The sequence below is a fragment of the Penicillium bovifimosum genome (assembly GCF_028826915.1).
Source record: "Penicillium bovifimosum strain IBT 22155 chromosome Unknown utg000005l_segment0_segment0, whole genome shotgun sequence".
Lineage (NCBI taxonomy): Eukaryota > Fungi > Ascomycota > Eurotiomycetes > Eurotiales > Aspergillaceae > Penicillium > Penicillium bovifimosum.
Genome location: NW_026622714.1, coordinates 720286 through 739159, shown reverse-complemented (window position 1 = coordinate 739159; position 18874 = coordinate 720286). Strand labels below are relative to the sequence as shown.

The 18874-nt window shown below is 50.2% G+C and overlaps 9 protein-coding genes across 9 annotated transcripts; 3 read left to right on the top strand and 6 right to left on the bottom strand.

The window, feature by feature from the left end:
* Positions 1-1207: 1207 nt before the first annotated feature.
* N7515_005443 (uncharacterized protein) lies at positions 1208-2042 on the bottom strand (the record flags this gene model as incomplete). The annotated part of the gene is made up of 2 exons (XM_056666187.1): positions 1208-1928; positions 1996-2042. 2 exons carry the CDS (start codon positions 2040-2042, stop codon positions 1208-1210), a joined length of 768 nt encoding a protein of 255 aa, XP_056519783.1.
* A 537-nt stretch (positions 2043-2579) lies between these two features.
* Positions 2580-2894, top strand: N7515_005442 (uncharacterized protein; the record flags this gene model as incomplete). Its single annotated transcript, XM_056666186.1, has 1 exon — positions 2580-2894. One exon carries the CDS (start codon positions 2580-2582, stop codon positions 2892-2894), a length of 315 nt encoding a protein of 104 aa, XP_056519782.1.
* Positions 2895-3939: 1045 nt separating this feature from the next.
* On the bottom strand, positions 3940-4182 carry N7515_005441 (uncharacterized protein; the record flags this gene model as incomplete). Its single annotated transcript, XM_056666185.1, has 1 exon — positions 3940-4182. One exon carries the CDS (start codon positions 4180-4182, stop codon positions 3940-3942), a length of 243 nt encoding a protein of 80 aa, XP_056519781.1.
* Positions 4183-7140: 2958 nt separating this feature from the next.
* cbpA (putative calcineurin binding protein) lies at positions 7141-10488 on the top strand (the record flags this gene model as incomplete). The annotated part of the gene is made up of 5 exons (XM_056666184.1): positions 7141-7991; positions 8553-8967; positions 9087-9818; positions 9902-10293; positions 10353-10488. The coding sequence occupies 5 exons, from the start codon at positions 7141-7143 to the stop codon at positions 10486-10488; spliced, it is 2526 nt and encodes an 841-aa protein (XP_056519780.1).
* Positions 10489-10798: 310 nt separating this feature from the next.
* N7515_005439 (uncharacterized protein) lies at positions 10799-11134 on the bottom strand (the record flags this gene model as incomplete). The annotated part of the gene is made up of 1 exon (XM_056666183.1): positions 10799-11134. The coding sequence occupies one exon, from the start codon at positions 11132-11134 to the stop codon at positions 10799-10801; it is 336 nt and encodes a 111-aa protein (XP_056519779.1).
* Positions 11135-11353: 219 nt separating this feature from the next.
* On the bottom strand, positions 11354-12034 carry N7515_005438 (uncharacterized protein; the record flags this gene model as incomplete). Its single annotated transcript, XM_056666182.1, has 1 exon — positions 11354-12034. One exon carries the CDS (start codon positions 12032-12034, stop codon positions 11354-11356), a length of 681 nt encoding a protein of 226 aa, XP_056519778.1.
* Positions 12035-12785: 751 nt separating this feature from the next.
* On the bottom strand, positions 12786-13924 carry N7515_005437 (DNA-directed RNA polymerase II core subunit RPB3; the record flags this gene model as incomplete). The annotated part of the gene is made up of 3 exons (XM_056666181.1): positions 12786-13173; positions 13253-13818; positions 13871-13924. 3 exons carry the CDS (start codon positions 13922-13924, stop codon positions 12786-12788), a joined length of 1008 nt encoding a protein of 335 aa, XP_056519777.1.
* An 841-nt stretch (positions 13925-14765) lies between these two features.
* On the bottom strand, positions 14766-15339 carry N7515_005436 (NUDIX hydrolase; the record flags this gene model as incomplete). The annotated part of the gene is made up of 2 exons (XM_056666180.1): positions 14766-15193; positions 15291-15339. 2 exons carry the CDS (start codon positions 15337-15339, stop codon positions 14766-14768), a joined length of 477 nt encoding a protein of 158 aa, XP_056519776.1.
* A 1056-nt stretch (positions 15340-16395) lies between these two features.
* Positions 16396-18328, top strand: N7515_005435 (arginyltransferase; the record flags this gene model as incomplete). The annotated part of the gene is made up of 9 exons (XM_056666179.1): positions 16396-16450; positions 16630-16674; positions 16739-16814; positions 16872-17057; positions 17111-17515; positions 17577-17674; positions 17732-17797; positions 17876-18138; positions 18203-18328. 9 exons carry the CDS (start codon positions 16396-16398, stop codon positions 18326-18328), a joined length of 1320 nt encoding a protein of 439 aa, XP_056519775.1.
* Between the last annotated feature and the right edge of the window lie 546 nt (positions 18329-18874).

Below are 18874 nucleotides of genomic sequence, written 5' to 3'. Positions count from 1 at the left end.
ATTGGGAGACTTCGAACCTAGAGCGATTCAGATTAGTTGCTTGACTTGCTTCTCAGTGTCAAATTGTAGTCCAAGATATGTTTGTCCCATGGAATGGACCATTCGGGCATTTCATGCAAACACCCGAAGATGCCAGAAGAGAGTGAATGTGATATCACGTGTAGGTAGCGCCATTAGCAGTCACTGTTGTTCAATTCAAACTTCGAAACTTCTCTTCTTCTTCTTCTTCTTCTTCACTTCTTCACTTCTTCTTCTTCTTCATCATCATCTCTCACTTCTCACGTGCATGTGCACTTGGTCCCGGGGCCTGTTCAACGTGCTGCATGGCCTCCCTCAGTGCCTTGGCTCTCTCCTTGACGATGTTCGTCATGGAAGGCCATGGTGATCCTTTTTCGACACATCCATATTGCTGAGCTAGTCCAGCCGCTCCTTCCAGAAGCCCCATCGCTCCAGGGACCACCAGGCATCTCCCCCCCAGAGCCTTCGATCCTTGAAACTCGGCTGTCCCTGAACAGGACAGGTGGTACTTCCTGCCGATGAATCCGTATCAGCAATATGGATGTGGCAACCGAGGATCAGCTGGGCCTTCCATGGCGAACAGCGTCAATGAGAGAGCCAAGGCACCGAGGGAGACCAGGATGCAGCCTGTTGAACAGGATCCAGTATCAAGTGCACATGCGCGTGAGAAGTCAGGTAGAAATGACTGTCAATGAGCGATGAATCATGGCAGAGAGATATGCAGATGAGATACTTCGAAGCTTGAACTGAAATTGGGAAGCATGGATCATTTACGTGTCTCCATCAGTAGCTCAATGAAGTTTATTCAAACATCCAACATCCGTTATAATCTATCTTTGGATTGTACTGCTTGTTTTGTTGATAGGAAATCGACATCAAGTGTACGGCGGCCAAAGACCATGGCTAACCTCGGAAGGTGACTAGGTTGATGTGACTCTTAGATGGAAGTGATATGGCATATGGCCGTAAACGATGGTTGCATACCCTGATCAATGAGACATTGGGGCAGAAACCGATGGAAAGCCAAGTTCGTTCTAAGCTGGAGTTCTGAAGGATTACAATATGGATGTTGGATGTTTGAATAAACTTCATTGAGCTACTGATGGAGATTGGTCAATGTATGGACATCGAAAGAAACGCAAGACAGATCCTTGAATATCTCTTCTTCACGATGAATCGGCAACGTAAATTAAGTCGTCTCGGTCCAGTTTTTCTTTCCAGCAATGATATCCCGCAGGATAGCACGGCCGTCCTTGCGATCCTGCTCGACATCGATCTCGAATCCACGGCTAGCAAGGAACTTCTCCTCGCTGCCATCATGGAACTTGAGCCACTCTTCCTCTTCCGGACGCAGGAAGTCAGGGCCAGAGGTATCGATTCCGGCAATCACACGCTTGAGTCTCTCTTGCTCATCGCTGGCCAACTCCGCGTGGATATTGTACTCCTTGGCCTTGCGGCGCTCGAAAACCCGCGGTCCAACATGGACACCCTCAGGGGGCGGCGTGAGAACGAGGTGGCACAGGCGCCAACAATAATCGCCCCTAAACACAGGCTTGAAATAGGCCAGCTCTGGGTGCTCCCGCATGTCAATGTGATAATTGTTGATATATGCGAATGGATCGCCGCTGTTGAAAATGTCGTCCAAGGAAGCTTCATAATGAAAGGGCGTGATGAGGTAGTCCTCTATGATTGGTTTGCCGATGATGTTGCAGGGCATCGTTGGACAATGCAGGACTTTGGTCAGCCAGATTTGGCCGCGGCTGGCGTCGCCGGACAAGCCTGGCTTTTTCTGGGTGCGAAGTCTGACGGTGCCGACGCCGATGACTTCGTAACGGTTGCCGCTTCTATCCTCGACCGAGGAATTGAAGGAGACGTAGTTGTCTGTAAACCAGTCCCTATCCTTGGCGACACTGATTCAGTTAGAAATGATGGCATGATTGGGGAAGATGCTAAGGTTCAAAGAGACGAGATACTTACTGGACGTTCGAATCAAAGGCCCAGACCCAGGATGGACACAGCGACATGATGAAGTAACGAAGGGCAATAACGGCGTGGAATGGGAGAAAGCAAGAGATGGCAACGGATACAGACACAGTTGGACGCTGTGATCTGCAGTCGCGGTGGAACGGGATGAGGAAGAAACGAAAAGAAAAGGAGACGAAGAGAGGTTGTGCGTCCTTTATAGCATGCGAGCAGCAGTCCTCTGGAGGAATTACGCTTTTGAGTAGCCACAGCTCATTCGCCATTAACGCAGGTAGAAGGTGCGAGGCACAGGTTGAACTGTTCATTTGCACGTGGCTTGGGGAAGTCAACCACCCAGAACACAAAGAATCCATCCGATGTTCGTTGTAGTCGCATGACTTGAGATCCCCGGACCTACCTGGATCATAGTCATCAGTCATCAGGTCGTCTCAATGCTCCAGTATCCACGCGGAGTTGGCCAGCGATGAGCAAAAGAAACTCAAGCGTGTGATTGCCGAAATTTTCATTATGAAGCTTCCTTGGACGACATTTTCAACAGCGGCGATCCATTCGCATACATCAACAATTTTCACATTGACATGCGGGAGAACCCAGAGCTGGCCTATTTCAAGCCTGTGTTTAGGGGCGATTATTGTTGGCGCCTGTGCCACCTCGTTCTCACCCCGCCCCCTGAGGGTGTCCATGTTGGACCGCGGGTTTTCGAGCGCCGCAAGGCCAAGGAGTACAATATCCACGCGGAGTGGGCCAGCGATGAGCAAATGAGACTCAAGCGTGTGATTGCCGAAATCGACACCTCTGGCCCTGACTTCCTGCGTCCAGAAGAATTGGAGGACCTAAAGAAGCGAAAGTCAAATGTTCCACCAGCACTGAAGCCTTCCAACAACTTACCATAAGGAGAATGAGCCACGTCCGGTACCGAGGCTGTGATTCATCACCAGTGTGCTAGCGACTCAACTCGGAAACAGAAGACAGAGAACCAACCTATCAATCTGGCCGAAAGAGTTGCGGTTAGGTATACTATTCCCAGTCAGTATCCAATATAATAAAGCGCAATGGGTGTAGTCTTTTTCGGATGACCCGCCGACGTATTAGCAGCCCGTATCATGACAAGAGGCCTACAGGATGCCCTAGATTGGTTCCAGATCCCGGCAATGAGACCCCATCGGTAGACCAGAGCAAGGCTGGAGAAAACCTAAGCAGATTTCCACGCGAAACGACGTTTTAGTTATCAAGCGGGCAGCAGGAGGCTTGAAAGAGCGCCGGGGATGTATGCAATGAGTGAGGCGGAGGCATAGTAAGAAATGTGCAATATGATGATCTCCGTCTAGGGCTGTGATATCGGATTAGTGCCGGACATAGTGCGTAGTTGTTTCAAAATTAAGACGCCAGGAATTTTCCACCAGGGAACCGCTGTAAAGCCCAGTTCTGCTGCTGCCGCCGTCACTTCTGCAGCAATTCCGCTAGGAGGTTCGAATTGAAAAATCCGAGAAAATCAGTGATATTAGTTCGAGTCCATATGTGCATCTTGCATGATACCCAGGGCTTGATATTCATACCTCATTGGCAGTCATTGCCACCTCGCTTCCCACGCGCATGAGCGCTCAAACTTGGTTCCGTATAACGAACTGCATGGCCTCCTCAGTGCCTTGGCAGTTGACTCTCTCATTGACGCTGTTCCCCATGGACGGCCCGACTGATCCTTCGCAGCCACATGCATATTGCTGATGCAGTGCAGCAGCTCCTTCCACAAGTTCCAATCTAGGGACCACCAAGCATCACCCTTCGAGAGCTTCGACCTAGGTCTTGCCTGGCGATTGGCATCTAGCATAGGTCTCCGACGACGTAATATTGGATCCAGTGCGAGATACTGGATGATGGGATTCAGGCAAGTGACCTCGAGTCAATAATGTCGACGGGCGCACCCACCCGGAGTCCGAGTTACGACCAGGCAACGATCGTATCGTCGCGAGAGCGTATCGCATCGTCGCGGGAGTGTATAGCATTGTCGAGAGAGTGTATCGTATCGTCGTGAGAGTGTAGCGTATCGTCGCGAGAGCGTATCACATCCTCGATACAGTCGGGCATGCCCCGGCGCTTTATAATGTTCACTCTCATCTCCTTTCTCTCTCGTCCCATCTTCTCCTCTTCATCCGCTTCCCATCCAACTTTCCTTACAAACATCTTCCAACTAGACAAATGAAGTCGGCGTCCTCCGGTGGTGCTGTGGCTGACGACGCAGTCATAGATCCCTTCAGGGCTTCACCATGGACTGTTATCACTTTCCAAAAGTTATCCGGCAGTCTGAAGGATTCAAACTCCACAACACCTTCTGTGCCTTTCATCTTGCGCTTTATCCACCGGCTGATGACCCGTCTCTTTTCTCTGAGCTCGACAGGGCAGAGAAGAACGCTCATGTACACACTGCAAAACGACCCAGTAGTCAATGAACGCCCGCGGCCTACTTGCTGAGTGCACCGCCCTAAACGTGAGTAAAGCAAACATGAGACTCCAGGTAACTGACCTTATATATCAGTCTGAGTTGCAAGGTATAGCCCCGTGGCTTACGCTTTCTGGCCGTATCCTCTACGGATTCATCGGCAGGAAGTACCACCTGTCCTGTTCAGGGATAGCCGAGTTTCAAGGATCGAAGGCTCTGGAGGGGAGATGCCTGGTGATCCCTGGAGCGATGGGACTTCTGGAAGGAGCAGTTGGACTAGCTCAGCAATATGGATGTGTCGAGAAAAGATCAGCCTGGCCGTACATGGCCAACAGCGTCAAGGAGAGACAAGGCAGTGAGGGAGGCCATGCAGGACTGCACACGGAACCAAGTTCAAGCGCACATGCACGTGAGATGTGAGAGATGATGAAGAAGAGAAGTGAGAGATGGTGAAGAAGAGAAGTTTCGAAGTTTGAATTGAACAACAGGACTGCTAATGGCGCCACCTACACGTGATATCACGGGCTCTCTTCAAGCGTCTTCGGGTATTTGCATGAACTGAATGGTCCATTGTGGCAAACGGATCTTGTACTATTTGCTGCCTGTGACTTTGAGACGCGATCACGCGATTGACCCAAACCGTGTCCGCTCATTCGGTTATATCCAGTCTCACCGTGGCGGGCCGCACAGTCTCAGGACAATTGGGAGATTGGATATAGCAACCTTGCCCGCTCAACTATATCTACTCACCGTGGCGGGCTCTTGCAACGGCCATATCGTCAGTACGGATACCGTCTCCTTCAAACGTCAAACCCAGACATCAAGCTATACGAGCAAGCTCCAGAGCCTTTAAAAGTTAGAGGTAACATTACGCTCAGTTCAATGGTAAGTATCTCACCCGTGCGCTTAGGCAATTGAACATGGGGACCCGGGGCGTTGATCAGGGCGTACACTGGAGAAACCCGGTGTCCACGATTCCCATACTGACGAAGTCGGCTTCAGAGGCCCAAGTCGGATCCCACATGATGTTCGGTGCGTGTCATATCATAGACAATCCATGTGCTATCATTCCGCTGACTGAAAATAGGTATCAGTCACTGGAACACGGACCAAGCTGTGTCGAATCAGATCCCCAATAACCTTGGACGCCTACGACGCCTACGACGCCTGCAACAGGCGAAGAAGGGAATGCTGCGCTTGTTGCTGGGATGAAGGGCAGACCCGATACAGCGTGGCTGCCGGGACATGATGTTGAAGCTGCGTTTGCTGCGGTTGTAGGCGCAGCCGCGCAGGCCGCGCATCGACTGCGCTGTTGGGTCTGGAAGGCAGATAGCTGAGGTGATTCAGTTCGGGGGAGTAAGCTGTAGAATGAACTGCCAGTTGTCTTGTTGGTACAGCCCTTCGGGATGTTTCCATGCATCCATAGACTTGACCTGGTGGTTCCAACTTTATTGGCACCGGCGATTGGCAAGGCAGTTCAACCTTATCATATCTTGGGGTCATCGAACCCTATGTCCATATACAAGTGGAATACATTGCCAAGGGTCCCCACATTACCTACGAACGGAGCTAGGGATCGCCTCTCTGGGACCTCTCACTTTTGCATTGACTACCATGTCTCCATTTCGTAGCCTACTGTAAAAGTAAATACCAAAATCCAGATTGATATTGTCCACAACAACAAGCTCCTCAGAGCTCAGCCACTCACAATCCGAACCGGTGGTTTAAACCAGGATAAGTCGAATTGATAGTCATGTTGCCCCAACGCAGGGCTAGGTCTGGTGTCTTGCTCAGTTGGACGAATAGTCCCAGTTCCGAGTCCCGACCACACAAGGATTGTTGGCCGAGTCGTGCCACGGAGACCATGCTAGTGTCATAGCTGCTTTGCCCTCACCTAGTTACAGAGACTGACAGGAGATCTCCGTAAATAGCTAATTGAGTAGCCTGGAAGCTAAAGCTGCGCAAACATGGCCACGTTTAATGTAAGCCCAAATTTGTGATGGGACCCGTTTGTGATTTAGTCGGCAAGATATTAGGGGTGGCGAAGGCTTAGTAGATGAAGTGTGAAAGAGTACACTTAACAGTATCGGGGCTTTATTGCTTAGGCGCGAATCCACACGTTACTTTTTCCTGGGCAGGACGCCGCAGGAATCCCCTAGTCCGCTGTCCTCGGCTGCTAAAGGGGCGGAGCTTCGGTTGGGAAATCACGGGATGTGGCTGATGCACGTGCAAATGGGGAAGACAGCTCTCAATGTGTGGCTTGTGTGGCGCATGAAACAGCATCATGACCGAGAACGTTCTAGTCAAATCGGATGAAAATGATCGAAGTAAATAAAACACTGGAAAGAGTTAAGCCTCGCTCAAAGCCGGAAGCAGGGGGGTAGATCGTCAGGAACATGGCGGAGGAATGTGCGAAGTACTTGGCCGGAGGCAGTGCAGGGATAGTGATTGCCATCTCTCCGTACTGCGCCTCAATAACCACCCATCGCATATTAAAGAGAGGCAATCCGGATCAGATTTTTTCTTCTCAAGTTCAAACATCAAACAATTCTTTGCCATCTCGCCATCTTGCCATCTTGTCATCTGACAAGTGACCAACAAAAGAGTCCATCTGGGAATTCGAGAACGACAGTTCTTATCCGGTGGCAACCTCCTTATCTTCTCCTCTTATCCATCTTTCCCTCCAACTAAGCCAACACAACATGGCAGCTTCAGCTTCACCTCCTTACTCATTACAATCATCACCCATCATGAACCCCTCATCCCGTCACTCATCGCGACCCTCACTATCCCTCGATGTCGCCAACATTCCTCCGCTTTCCCAACCATCGCCACCATCCAATACCCTCCTAATCACCGATCTCCACGACCTCCTCGTCTTCCAACCCCCCGCCCTGGAAGAAATCCGCAAGCAAATCACAGCAGTAGCCCCCCTGAACTCCTTCTCACCGCTACCATCTCTGCGCCGTCTCGTCTGCTCCTTCCACAACGACGAAGACGCCATCGCAATCCGCAAACTGCTCGACGGCAAGCAGCTCTTGAACCGAAACGTGTACCCACGGATCTACTTCGGCGAGCCAACCCCAATCCTAGACGGCGGCCGACCCAAGCTCCTCGAAGCCCCGCAAGTCTCCAAGATGTTCTTCATCTCCCCGCCGCCCAGCCCGCCCCACGGCTGGGTCTTGCGCAACGAGGACCCGCCCAACAAAGAAGTACACGCCTCGGATTTGGCACACGCCCTGTCCATGCTGAAGACTGAGGCTGCTCAGCCTGCTGAGACTGCCGTCGATCCTGTGACGCCGGTTTCCAACACATCGAATAAGCGCACGCCCAGCTGGCCGCTTGCAAGCTCGGGCTCCCAGCAGCGCAGCAGGAGTAGCACCATCATCTACAATCCCGAGGACCACGGTGGTAGTCCTAATCTGCCTGCTGTTATGGTTGAGGATATGACGTTGGATATCGAGGATGTGGATGAGATGGACATGAGCCCAATTGACATGTCTGTTAATCAGATGCCTCCTAAGACTGCTCGCCCGCCGGTGGAGCTTATGGAGTGATTTTGTTATTCTGGGGCGTTTTCTGCATCTTTAGCGAGGTTTATGGGTTGTATTGTGCATAGTCGTCGCATGGCATGCTTATCACAAGGCGTTGGGGACATGTCTGTTTTTTGGAAATGTCTCAAGTGGTTCTACTCCGTACATGGATACTTTGTTTAGGGTCAATATGAAGTCAAAATCAATCAGTCTTGATCGTGAAGAGATATTCTATACTTGTATTCCAACTATTCCTAGGTCCTTGCTCTGATCGTAGGTAGCACCAGGTTCTCCAGTTGATCATACAGGTAGTCCGCGGACTACAGGCTGGTAAAATGTAAATCGATCAACCCTAGTATGGCGAATAATTTCTATCTACTTAATGTAACCGATTCTAAACACATTCAAGCATTATCAGACCCCATGCCCAATAAATCCGATTAAATCCGCGTTGTCCGCTCACATTCCAACGCACATCGGATACACAACATTTGGCCTGAATGACGTGCCAGCCAGTGCAGATGATTTCCAAGCAACACCTAACCAACGCCATATCACTACTAATAATGCTGTCTGACTAGATCTCTCTCCTTAACACAATCTACACCGCAATCTAGAAATCCCAAGAATGATAAATTGGGGGAAACCAACCTAGTCTCTCAGCTCTCTCAACTATACAACCCCAAATGGACCAAGAAAGACAACCACTTCTCCCCCCCTCAATCCCCCCCAAACGAACTCCCAAACCCTTCCTCTTACGCCGATACTCCCCTAGACACACCCCTCAAACCCCTCACCTGGTCAAGCGCCTACATCCTCGTCATCTCCCGCGTAATCGGCAGCGGCATCTTCGCAACACCAGGCTCAATAGTCCGCTCAACCGGCAGCATAGGGTTAACCCTGCTAGTATGGCTAATTGGCACAATCCTCTCAGCCTGCGGTCTAGCCGTGTCCATGGAATTCGGATGTATGTTTCCTCGTTCTGGTGGTGAGAAGGTAAGAATGTACTACTCCAGAACTCCTAGTTTCCCAACCCTTGTCCCAGCCCTATATACAAAAGATCAGAAAGAAAGATAAAACCGGGCTAATACTTCATGCTTTGCATCTGGTAACAGGTATATCTAGAGTATACCTACCCCAACCCACGCTTCCTAGCTTCCAGTCTCGTCGCCGCACAGGCCGTGCTACTAGGGTTCACAGCCAGTAATTGCATCGTCTTTGCAAGATACGTACTGTTTGCACTGAGCGTGCAACCAAGCGAGAACCAGCACAAGGCGTTGGCTGTGGGACTCTTGACGGTTATTACGATTGTGCATGGATGTTTCTTGAAGACGGGGATTTTCGTGCAGAATGTGCTTGGGTGGGTTAAGATCTTCTTGATTGGTGTTATGTCTTTGACGGGGATATGGGTTGTTTTTCTCCGATCTGCATCTTCTGGAAATGAAGATGATATCTCCCTGTCATTGACAGGTGACTCCTTCTCATGGGATGCTATGTGGGCGGGCTCGAATTGGAGCTTCGGTTTGCTATCGACTGCTCTTTTCAAGGTCTATTATTCCTACGCTGGACTGAATAATGTCAACAATGTGCTGAATGAGGTTCGTGATCCGATCGGCATTGTGAAGACGGTTTGTCCGACTGCGCTTGTTACGGCCGGGGCGTTGTATTTTCTTGCGAATCTTTCTTATTTCCTTGTTATTCCGCTGGAGGATATCAAGGAGAGTGGGGAGTTGGTTGGGGCATTGTTGTTTGAGAGGTTATTCGGGGATCATGTTGGGAGAGTGTTTTTCCCGCTTGCTATTGCTGTTTCTGCAGCTGGGAATGTGATGGTTGTGACTTTTGCTTTGGTACGTCTTCTTCATTTTTCTTCTTTTCTTGAACCTCGAGATCAAGTTATGAATGATGAATTGCATACTGACCATATCCGCAGGCACGCGTGAATCAGGAGATAGCACGACAAGGCTTCCTCCCATTCCAGAACCTCCTCTCATCTTCGAAACCATTTGGCTCGCCGTTGGGCGGATTGATTGTCCATTATATCCCCTCTGCGCTGGTCATTGCACTACCGCCGCAAGGCGACGTCTATAACTTCATCCTCGATTTGGAGGGGTTATCCGGGACAGATGTTCGCGTTGGCTGTCACTGTTGGGTTGCTGGTCTTGCGGTACCGCGAGCCTCATCTTCCTCGACCGTTCAAGGCATGGCTGCCGGCTGTTTGGCTGAGGGTGGTGGTTTGTCTGATCTTGTTGGTTACGCCGTTTATCCCGCCGTCCGATTGGAAGGGGGACGTGGACTTCTTCTACGCTACATATGCTCTTGTTGGTATTGCGATGTGAGTGTTATCTTCAGTTGTGGAGGTGTATGTTTGCTGACGGGTGTAGTGTACTATTTGGGGTTCTATACTGGTATGTATGGACAGTGCTGCTTCCTCGTTGGGGAGGGTATCGGCTTGAGGAAGAGAAGGAGATTCTGGATGATGGGACGAGTATTATCAAGCTTGTTCGGGGGTATAAGTAGATGTGAGTCGTTGCATGTTATGTCTATGGTTATTGGTTTATGGTCTGCCATGGAAAGTGTACTTATTTGGTTTGGATGCTTCCACTATATGAGCCTTGTACGTGTTGAAGTCTAGTGTATCTAGTGTCTCGCACGATATGGTGCGGATGAGCTTGTCTTGTGTCATTGTCTGTGGAAGCTATCTGGATATGGAGATTTTCTTCCACTTGTCTTCTCTGGAACATACAGTACGTCCCGAAACTGGTGCAACCGCCTACACTCTTCAGGTGATTCTCTATTCCTTCATTTCGCAGTCCAGTATTCTGATCGACTATACACTATTCTCAGCCTCGATCAACGAGCGGCTCTGTGGTGGCCTCTCCCAGCGAAAGCAGTACTGCTCCATCTTCATTGCGGTGAATCTAGACCGATGGCCAGTCATCCAGTTTGGCTTTCCATCCCAGGTTGTGCCCATCTTGAATGGTACATTGTAGTCGGGCGCTGTTGGTAGGTCCGGCCATGTAAATCGGTGTGGTGCATTGAGATACTTTTCCATATCCCCGTCAGATCTTCGTGTTGCTACCCATTCGCTCAAGAAGTTGCGAAACTTCGATACGTCAGAGTCAAGTTCGCGATTAACAATCCATTCCGAGATACTTTGCACCATGCCTATATGTCGATCCGAGTGGGGGATACCCGAGAAGGATGTATCGTTCGTGACAAGCTCGTAGAGTGTGAAGACGACACTAGTAACGTCATCTCGACCTTCGTATAGCCGTTTTTTTCCCGGATGCAGCCCGGTCGAAGTCGAAGAGGACGATCTTATGTGTGCAAGGATCGATCAGCAGATTTCGGGGAGCGATATCTTGGTGCATGATCCCTAGTTCTAGGTTGAAAAATCCACGACTTGAGTAAGCTGTTGTAGCCACTCGAATCGAAAAGGGATCTTTGAATTGGCGAGAGTTCCTCCAGGGATGTACTTCGTTGTGAACCCAATCACCCGGGACTCCTGGTCTTCAAGAACAACGCGATCGAATGGTATTATATTAGGATGTGGCGGTAGACTCTTGAGAATGTTGAGTTCATCCCAGGCCATTTGCATTCTCAAAGGCTTGTTCAAGACGTTGAACTTGAAAACAACCTTTTGGGGAATCCTGGATTCGTTTTCGTACGATACAAGCTCAATGCACGGTCCAAGCCGGTCAAGCTCTTGGAGCTTAGAGTACTGAATTGTACGGCAATTGTCCAGCGATTCACAGAGTGAGAAAGGAATATATGCAAGAAATAGAGTATCATCCTCTTCCAGGTCTGTCGAAACCCCGGTAAGGAGCCCATCGTCGTCGACTGTGATAGCGCGAACTTCCGGCGATAGATAATCGGCGAATCGCGCCAAAATCGAGAGCTCCCTATCCTCTTCGGGCGGGAATAGTTTGGCGGTGCCTTTGACCTTGACCATCCGAAGTTGATCCCAGTCCCAGACGTTGCAATATGTTTCGGTGGTGGGCTTTTCGCTCGGGCCGCGGTAGTTCTGGCCTTTGGACCAGAATCTGTCTTGAGGGTTGATCATATCATCATGGCAAAATGGAATCCCAAGACGAGTGGTCTGTATAAAGTACTTCCAGTGTGGGAGCGACTAATAACTAATTTCGACCTAAGGATGATTTTCGTTTTCCTTATATAGAGACACGGGCCAGGTCACGTATGAAGCTAAAGGCTTGTTCCACCAGCGCTTATCCTGTGGCTGGAAGGGATCTCTGCTAGTTGGCCAAGAGATATGCAGAAAGCGCTTGATCTGCTCAAAGCGCACTATACCCATATGAAAAACGAAAATATCGCCTTTGGATGCCATCGTCGTTCCACGCAAAGGGACGGCACCCATATAGATCAAGATACCGACAAAGATCTTGATGTCTGCGGCTGTGGTATCTTTCCAGGCGCGACTACCACGAGGCGTGGTCTCAGGGCTCTCGCTATCAGCCCCTCGCTATCAGCCCCTCGCCCTCATTTTAACCGGGCGTACTCGTTCGTAGAACGACTGATGTGTTCAAACATATCGTCGGTGAGGAACAGAGAAAAAAGCGCATATGGGCTATCGATATTGAGCAAATTTCAATTGTAATCAATATTTTCCGGTTCACAGAACCACCAGTAGAAAGTTATTTGTGACATAGAGACCATCACCTGCAACCAGAAGACCGCCTCCAATAGGTAGCATAATGTGACAAAGAACGTTAAACTCCAAGCGCCCCGCAAATCACCAAACAAAACTCCACAGAATGCTCGAGTCCCTATTTTCTTTTGCTTTGGACTAAGCACGTTCAGTACCCATAGCTGCTCTGTCCATAAGGCGTAGCACCATAGGGTGTCTGGGCACTGGCACCCCAAGCGCTGGCAGCACCGCTTCCGTATGCAGTCATATTGCCATCGATGCCCTCAGGCGGCTCGTAAGCATCGGGATCATTGGCACCTAGCATATCGGCATCTGTGGCGTTTCCAGCGTGGCCATCTTCGCCTTCGCCGGACAGGACAGACACGGTAGTTGCGAGCTTGCGCTGCATCGAGACGATGCCCTGTTGGATGATTGCATCGGGGTCGAGGTTGCCAATGCTCTCCACATCGATATAGAAGTAGCCCGGCTCAGCGTCGTAGTCGAAGGGTTGATCGGGATTGGCGACGGGTTCCCAAGCAGCATTCTCGGAGACAGGCCTATGAAACATATATGTCAGTGGACGAATCCAAGCAAATCCCCACCATATGAAAGGAAGAAAAAAAAAGAAAAACGTACCATTCCTTCGCAGCATCCTGCTCATACCAGTAATCCACATGACGCAGGTTATTGTTAGGATCATATTCAAAACCGACAGCAGCAGTAGGCGCCCACTTCGCATGCTCCTTAGCAGTTCCCTTCTTCGCCAGACAAGTCATCTTAATCTCCTGCCCTTTGCGCAGCTTGCAAATCAAGGGACCCTTCTGCTCCGGGTCCGTGAGGACAGGATCGCCAATCCTATCGTTGATGCGCTCGCCAACGACAATCAGATCCCGCGCGTAGACGGACATGATGCCGCTGCTACAGCGCGCATGCAGAGACAGCGTCACGCTGCAGCGCACACAGTGGTCCTCGCAGTCGCAGTCTCGGGTGTAGTCGAGGTCTTGGTCGCAGTTGTACGAGTTCAGGGGGATCATGCCCAGGCGGTGTGCGAGGAACTCATCGGGGAGAACGGAGGTGTTGCTTTCGATCTCGATCAGGTCCAGGGCGAGAGTGGGCACTTCGGCCAGGATGGTGCGGCGGAGGGAGTTGGCGAATGCGAGGTCTACGGCGGATAGTCTGAAGTCGACGCGGTAGGGTTCAGCCTGTGGGGGATGAGTATGTTGGTTTGATTGCTGGATGGAATGGCTGGCTTACCTCGCGGACTGTCACTTGGGGCCCGGTGGGCTCGAGGTCCATCTCGTAATCCATGTTGGTTATGCGGCAGCGCTGCTCGCCGCCACCCTTGTCTGGAAGAGGTGTTTATCCACAGGTCATGTAAGATAGTAGATGGAAGAGTGCGGGTCGCAATTAGCAGTGGGGTAATTTAGGGTGTTTGTGGTTGAGACGAGCGCGAAGTTGTGTAGGCTCGGAGTGGACGCGGGTTTGCTCTCGGAGACAGCTTTTTGCGCTTTTCCTAATCGGGTTATCAGAGCAAAATGTCGAGTCTGCTTCTACTTGTACGCAGTACACAGTACACTGTACACTGTAGATATTTGATAGAACGTTTTTATTCTTTTCCTTGATTCTTCCCTTTCTCTGGAAAGTGGGGGAGTCAGATTTGATTCAGTTGCTGCGACACACTGGATCCAGCAGCGAAAGTGTCTGTCTAGAACTAAGTACTCTCAACTCGAATCTAACAAGTAGGGACCAAGCAATGGATTCGAATAAATCGTTACAGTCGAAATAGAGGAATCCTCCCATCGACGCAAGAATAATGCTTCAGTGCCCCCCAAACCTGCGTGTACTGTAAAAACTGAGTCATCTATTGAGGGAACAAGCAAAGGAACAGACTCAGGTTGTGTAGTCGATAGAGAAATAGCGGTCGGGTAGCGGCAGCCCGACCGTCAGGAAGATGCAATGAAAGATAGCCAAAGCCAAAATAGAAGTGATGAGGTAGAAGTGACGAAGCAACTGGCTTCATGGAGTTGGTAACGTCAAGTCGTAATCCAAAGCAGCTCTCTCAAGCGATGCACAAGAGGAGGAATGGTAGAGGGGAGAGTGTCGGGAGTGTCGGAGGTGCAAGAGAGGCTATGTGAGCAAGCGAGGAATACTATCGCTTCAACGAGCTGCGATTCAACGCCTCAAGTAGCTCGGGTCGATTTGCGAGAGCGGTCGCAGCCTGTGCATACGAAACCCACTGACGTTTCCGCTTGTGCATCTCAGGCCACTCTGTTTCTTCCCGCTCAACGGTGACTTCGAAGAACTGGTATGAGGCCTTGGGCGCTTGCGCCGTCAAAAGGCCAGAGGGTCTCATATCTGGAATGAGCCCTAGATCTTTGCTCACAACACACACAACGCCGGCTTCCTCCCATGCCTCGCGACATGCAGCCTGCTCGGCGGTTTTTTCGTCCAGCTCCCATCCACCCTTAGGGAGTACCCAGCCTCCGGGTCCGGCGGACTGGATCATGAGGACTTTCGTCTTGTCGGCGGAGATAGGAACGACGCCCGCTACCAGTCGCTCGCCTTTGGAGCCGTAGCCTGTGACAAGCCGTTAGAGTCAGGGAACACAGGAACGGTAGACGTAAGGGGCGATCCCCCACGTGCGCGGCAAGAACCGCACGTCTGCGATACTCACGTTGGTTTTTCCGCCCAACGCGGGCTTCCATGGACCGTATTTGAGCCATTGTAATAGACAATCGAATATATGCGGTTTATTCGTGGGGGAGATTCGGACTGCCGAGAGGCGCAAGATGCAAAGGCAAAGAGTAAAAAAGAGCGGAATGACCAGGAATATCGAAGAAAGGTCAGAGAAATGTCCGAGAAAGGTAGAGAGATATATAATGATCTCACAAGCTCCCTCGGAGCCTGTGTCTCTTTTGAGGTGAGGAAGCTCCAGGTGTTGTAGAAGGGAGGCGGTCGGGGAAGGAAATTTTTTTTTTCCTCTTTACTGCGGAGAGAGAGATCAGGTCTTCCCGTTCATGCCCGACGGGGGATTGGAATGGTAAGTGGAAATAGGCATGGTTTCAAGAGAAGATCTGAGAAATGGAGGTTATTGAGGAATGAGAAAAAGAAGAGAAGTGGGAATGGAGGGGCACCGGCGCCGTAGTCCGGGAAGAATAGTACGTTTGGACGTTTGGAGGTTTGGGTCTTTTTCACTTTATAAGTATTCTATAATTAACGTAAGATGCTATATAGATCTATAGGAAGTATTTGAAAGTCAAGACGAAGATATGAAGATATCTGCTTTTCTTTTCTGTTCTGTCTCTCCTTTCATAGCTCTATAGATGGTCATGTGACTCATCCCCAAATGCGTCCAACAGTGGATTTTGGCGTTGAATGAAGCGAGATGAGTCAGATGACCCAGATGACCCTGATGAGAGACTGTAACCTTCATCACTTCCAAGACTCCATAGTCATTGTGTGAATAGATTGGGTAATCCTCCAACGGGGTTCGGTACCGAGCGAAACTCGGAAAACGATTTGACAATCCGCCGATCAGAGGCTTTTTCAAGGTTGAGATGTAGGTTACTTAGTAGTCAAGGAAGCCATACGCATGCTCTTGATGGCTCAAATGTAGCTGCATAGTTGCCTCGTAGTTAGATTTTACTGTGCATAGCAGCAGCATAACCCCTTGCCCATAGAGAAATCCATGTATCTAGTACTACCCCGCCAAGTCCCAACTTCATCTCTTACACTCTCACCACATCCAAGCTAATGCATGCCAACGCACACAACTAAAGATGGACAGAGTTGACGCCGAACGCGCGCGCGAGTTGTCACTATTTCGCCCGCTGGGTATGTTCCACTTCCATGCAGCAAACCACTGAGATAGACCCCAGTTACCCCGTGGCGCCTCGACTGGCTCAGGGTGCTACGGGTGGAAGAACAGGGCGGGGATAACCACGCCCTAATGCAGCTCCGTGATCGATCAGCCCCCTTCGTATGCCGAGACTAATGTGATGTGATCCCTCCAGGCTACCAAAAGAACTCGTGTGGTTACTGCAAGTCCAAAGATGGAAGTTTGTTGTCCCTTTCTCCCGTATTCTACCATTCGTATTCATCTTAGATGTTGACATGCAATAGGTGAATCGTACTACGCCAATTCAACCTCCGTACGCCCGGAACATTACGAGGACCTGATTAATGCTGGTTGGCGGCGGTATGACCTCTTTTCAATTGTCTTGTAACCCACCAGACCATACTGACTTCACTTCAGATCGGGGAGCCTCTACTACAAGCAAAATCTACTGCGATCATGCTGCCCCCACTACACGCTACGACTAGAGGCATCTGCTTACCGGCCCCGTCGTGACCAGCGTAAGGCCATCAACAAATGGAACAAGTTCATCCTAGGCCCCGAGTACATGCGCAAAGCTGCCCGGCTCTGCCCCCGCACTCGCGAGTATGTGATTACCATAGCTGGATAAATATCACCTCTTGCTAATCAACCCACAGAGAGAAGAAGCACCGCAAATGCAACTTTGACCTTCTGTCGGCTGTCCACCAGAGCGAGTACGACCAGGTCAAACGGCCCATCGACCCTGCTACCAAGCGTCCGATCGAACCGGCGCACCGGTTCGAAGTGAGTTTCGAAGGTGACTCGGTGTCTCAGGCCAAGTTTGAGCTGTTCCGCAAGTACCAAACGGCCGTCCATAAAGAGGACGTCTCCCACTGGAAACCCAAAGACTTCCAACGCTTCTTATGCACGGGCCTCACGAGAACTCCCAATCCACTGACAGACAAGAATGCTTCAGAGAAGAAACTTGGATCCTGGCACCAATGCTATCGACTTGATGGCGAGCTCATTGCCGTTGCGGTGCTGGATTTGTTACCCAGCGGCGTGAGCTCTGTTTACGTCTTGTAAGCTGACCGACTTCCACTCACCACCCAAAAGTATGGATAAGCTGACAGCCGATAATAGCTACGATCCCGCCTACGAACAATGGGAAATCGGGAAGCTGAGTGCCATGCGCGAAATTGCCTTCTCGATGGAGAACCAGTACCAGTACTACTACATGGGTAGGTCAAAATGCTCGGACGGATATCTATTGGAGCGCCCTAACAACTGAACCATAGGGTACTATATTCACTCCTGCGTGAAGATGCGGTACAAGGCCAATTTCCGCCCTCAGTACATCCTTGGTAGGTTCCCCTCGTACCTTGGCATAAGTCTTGATTACTATGTAAATATTGTTCACCTCTGACCTTCCCCCTACGCAGACCCTGAATCTGGCGACTGGGACCCTCTCGATGGCGAACTGACGGAGAAGCTCAATTCCCGTTCCTATGTCTCTATGTCCCGGGACCGATCATCTAATCCTGCGCCTCTGCCCTCGGAGAAGGATACTGATACTGATCTCAATGCGGAAGACGTATCCCTCTTTGATATCGGCATGCCGGGCGTTCTTACACTGGAGCAAGTGAAAGAATTGGATCTGGATCACTGGTTGCTGTTCTTCAACAATAACTTTGTCCACATGAACGTATGTATTTCGTCTTGTCTCAATTCAGTGAAGCGAAAGAGGGCTGTGCTAATTCTTGATTTAGGATTTGGTTAAATGGGAGAGCATGTCGATGACCGAGCCAATGTCCATCAAGGGGATCATTGCTGACTTGGCGGCAGTTCTTGGCCCTAAGGTCGTTCGGAACAGTGCAGTGGACTTGTTTGGTTGATTGAAGGTGGTTTACCATGAAACACAGTCTAACTTCAGAGATTGAGACTCAAGATGAACTCATAGATCAAGGATGTAGGAGAACAACTAAGCCTAATCAGTGGAAAGGACCAAGAAAGGCAACAGAAACCCTAGTTAGCCCTAATCGCGCATCGAGGGACAAGGAAGACGCAGGACAGTACGAAGTATAACTAGATTCAACAGAGTTACGGGTAGGTAGTTGCTCGAAACTATTCTCCTAAAGTCCATCTGCCCTACAATTTCCTTCTTCAATCGTAAGCTGTCCGTCCACATCCATGATCCATCTCATTCAAGCGTTCGCCCTGCTCTGATGGTGTTTACAACAGATATCCTGTAGCAAGGTCAGCATCGGCAATCGATCTTGGCCTGGGGGAGTATTACTTTGGCACTGGTGCTTACTGCTCATAGTATGAAACCTGTTTCACGGAGTATTATCTCGATCTCGGATACTCCCTTTTAACCCTAAGTGACCTGCATCTCAGCCTATAAGATCTTACATACCTATGATACAGCCCCCCTGCATTTG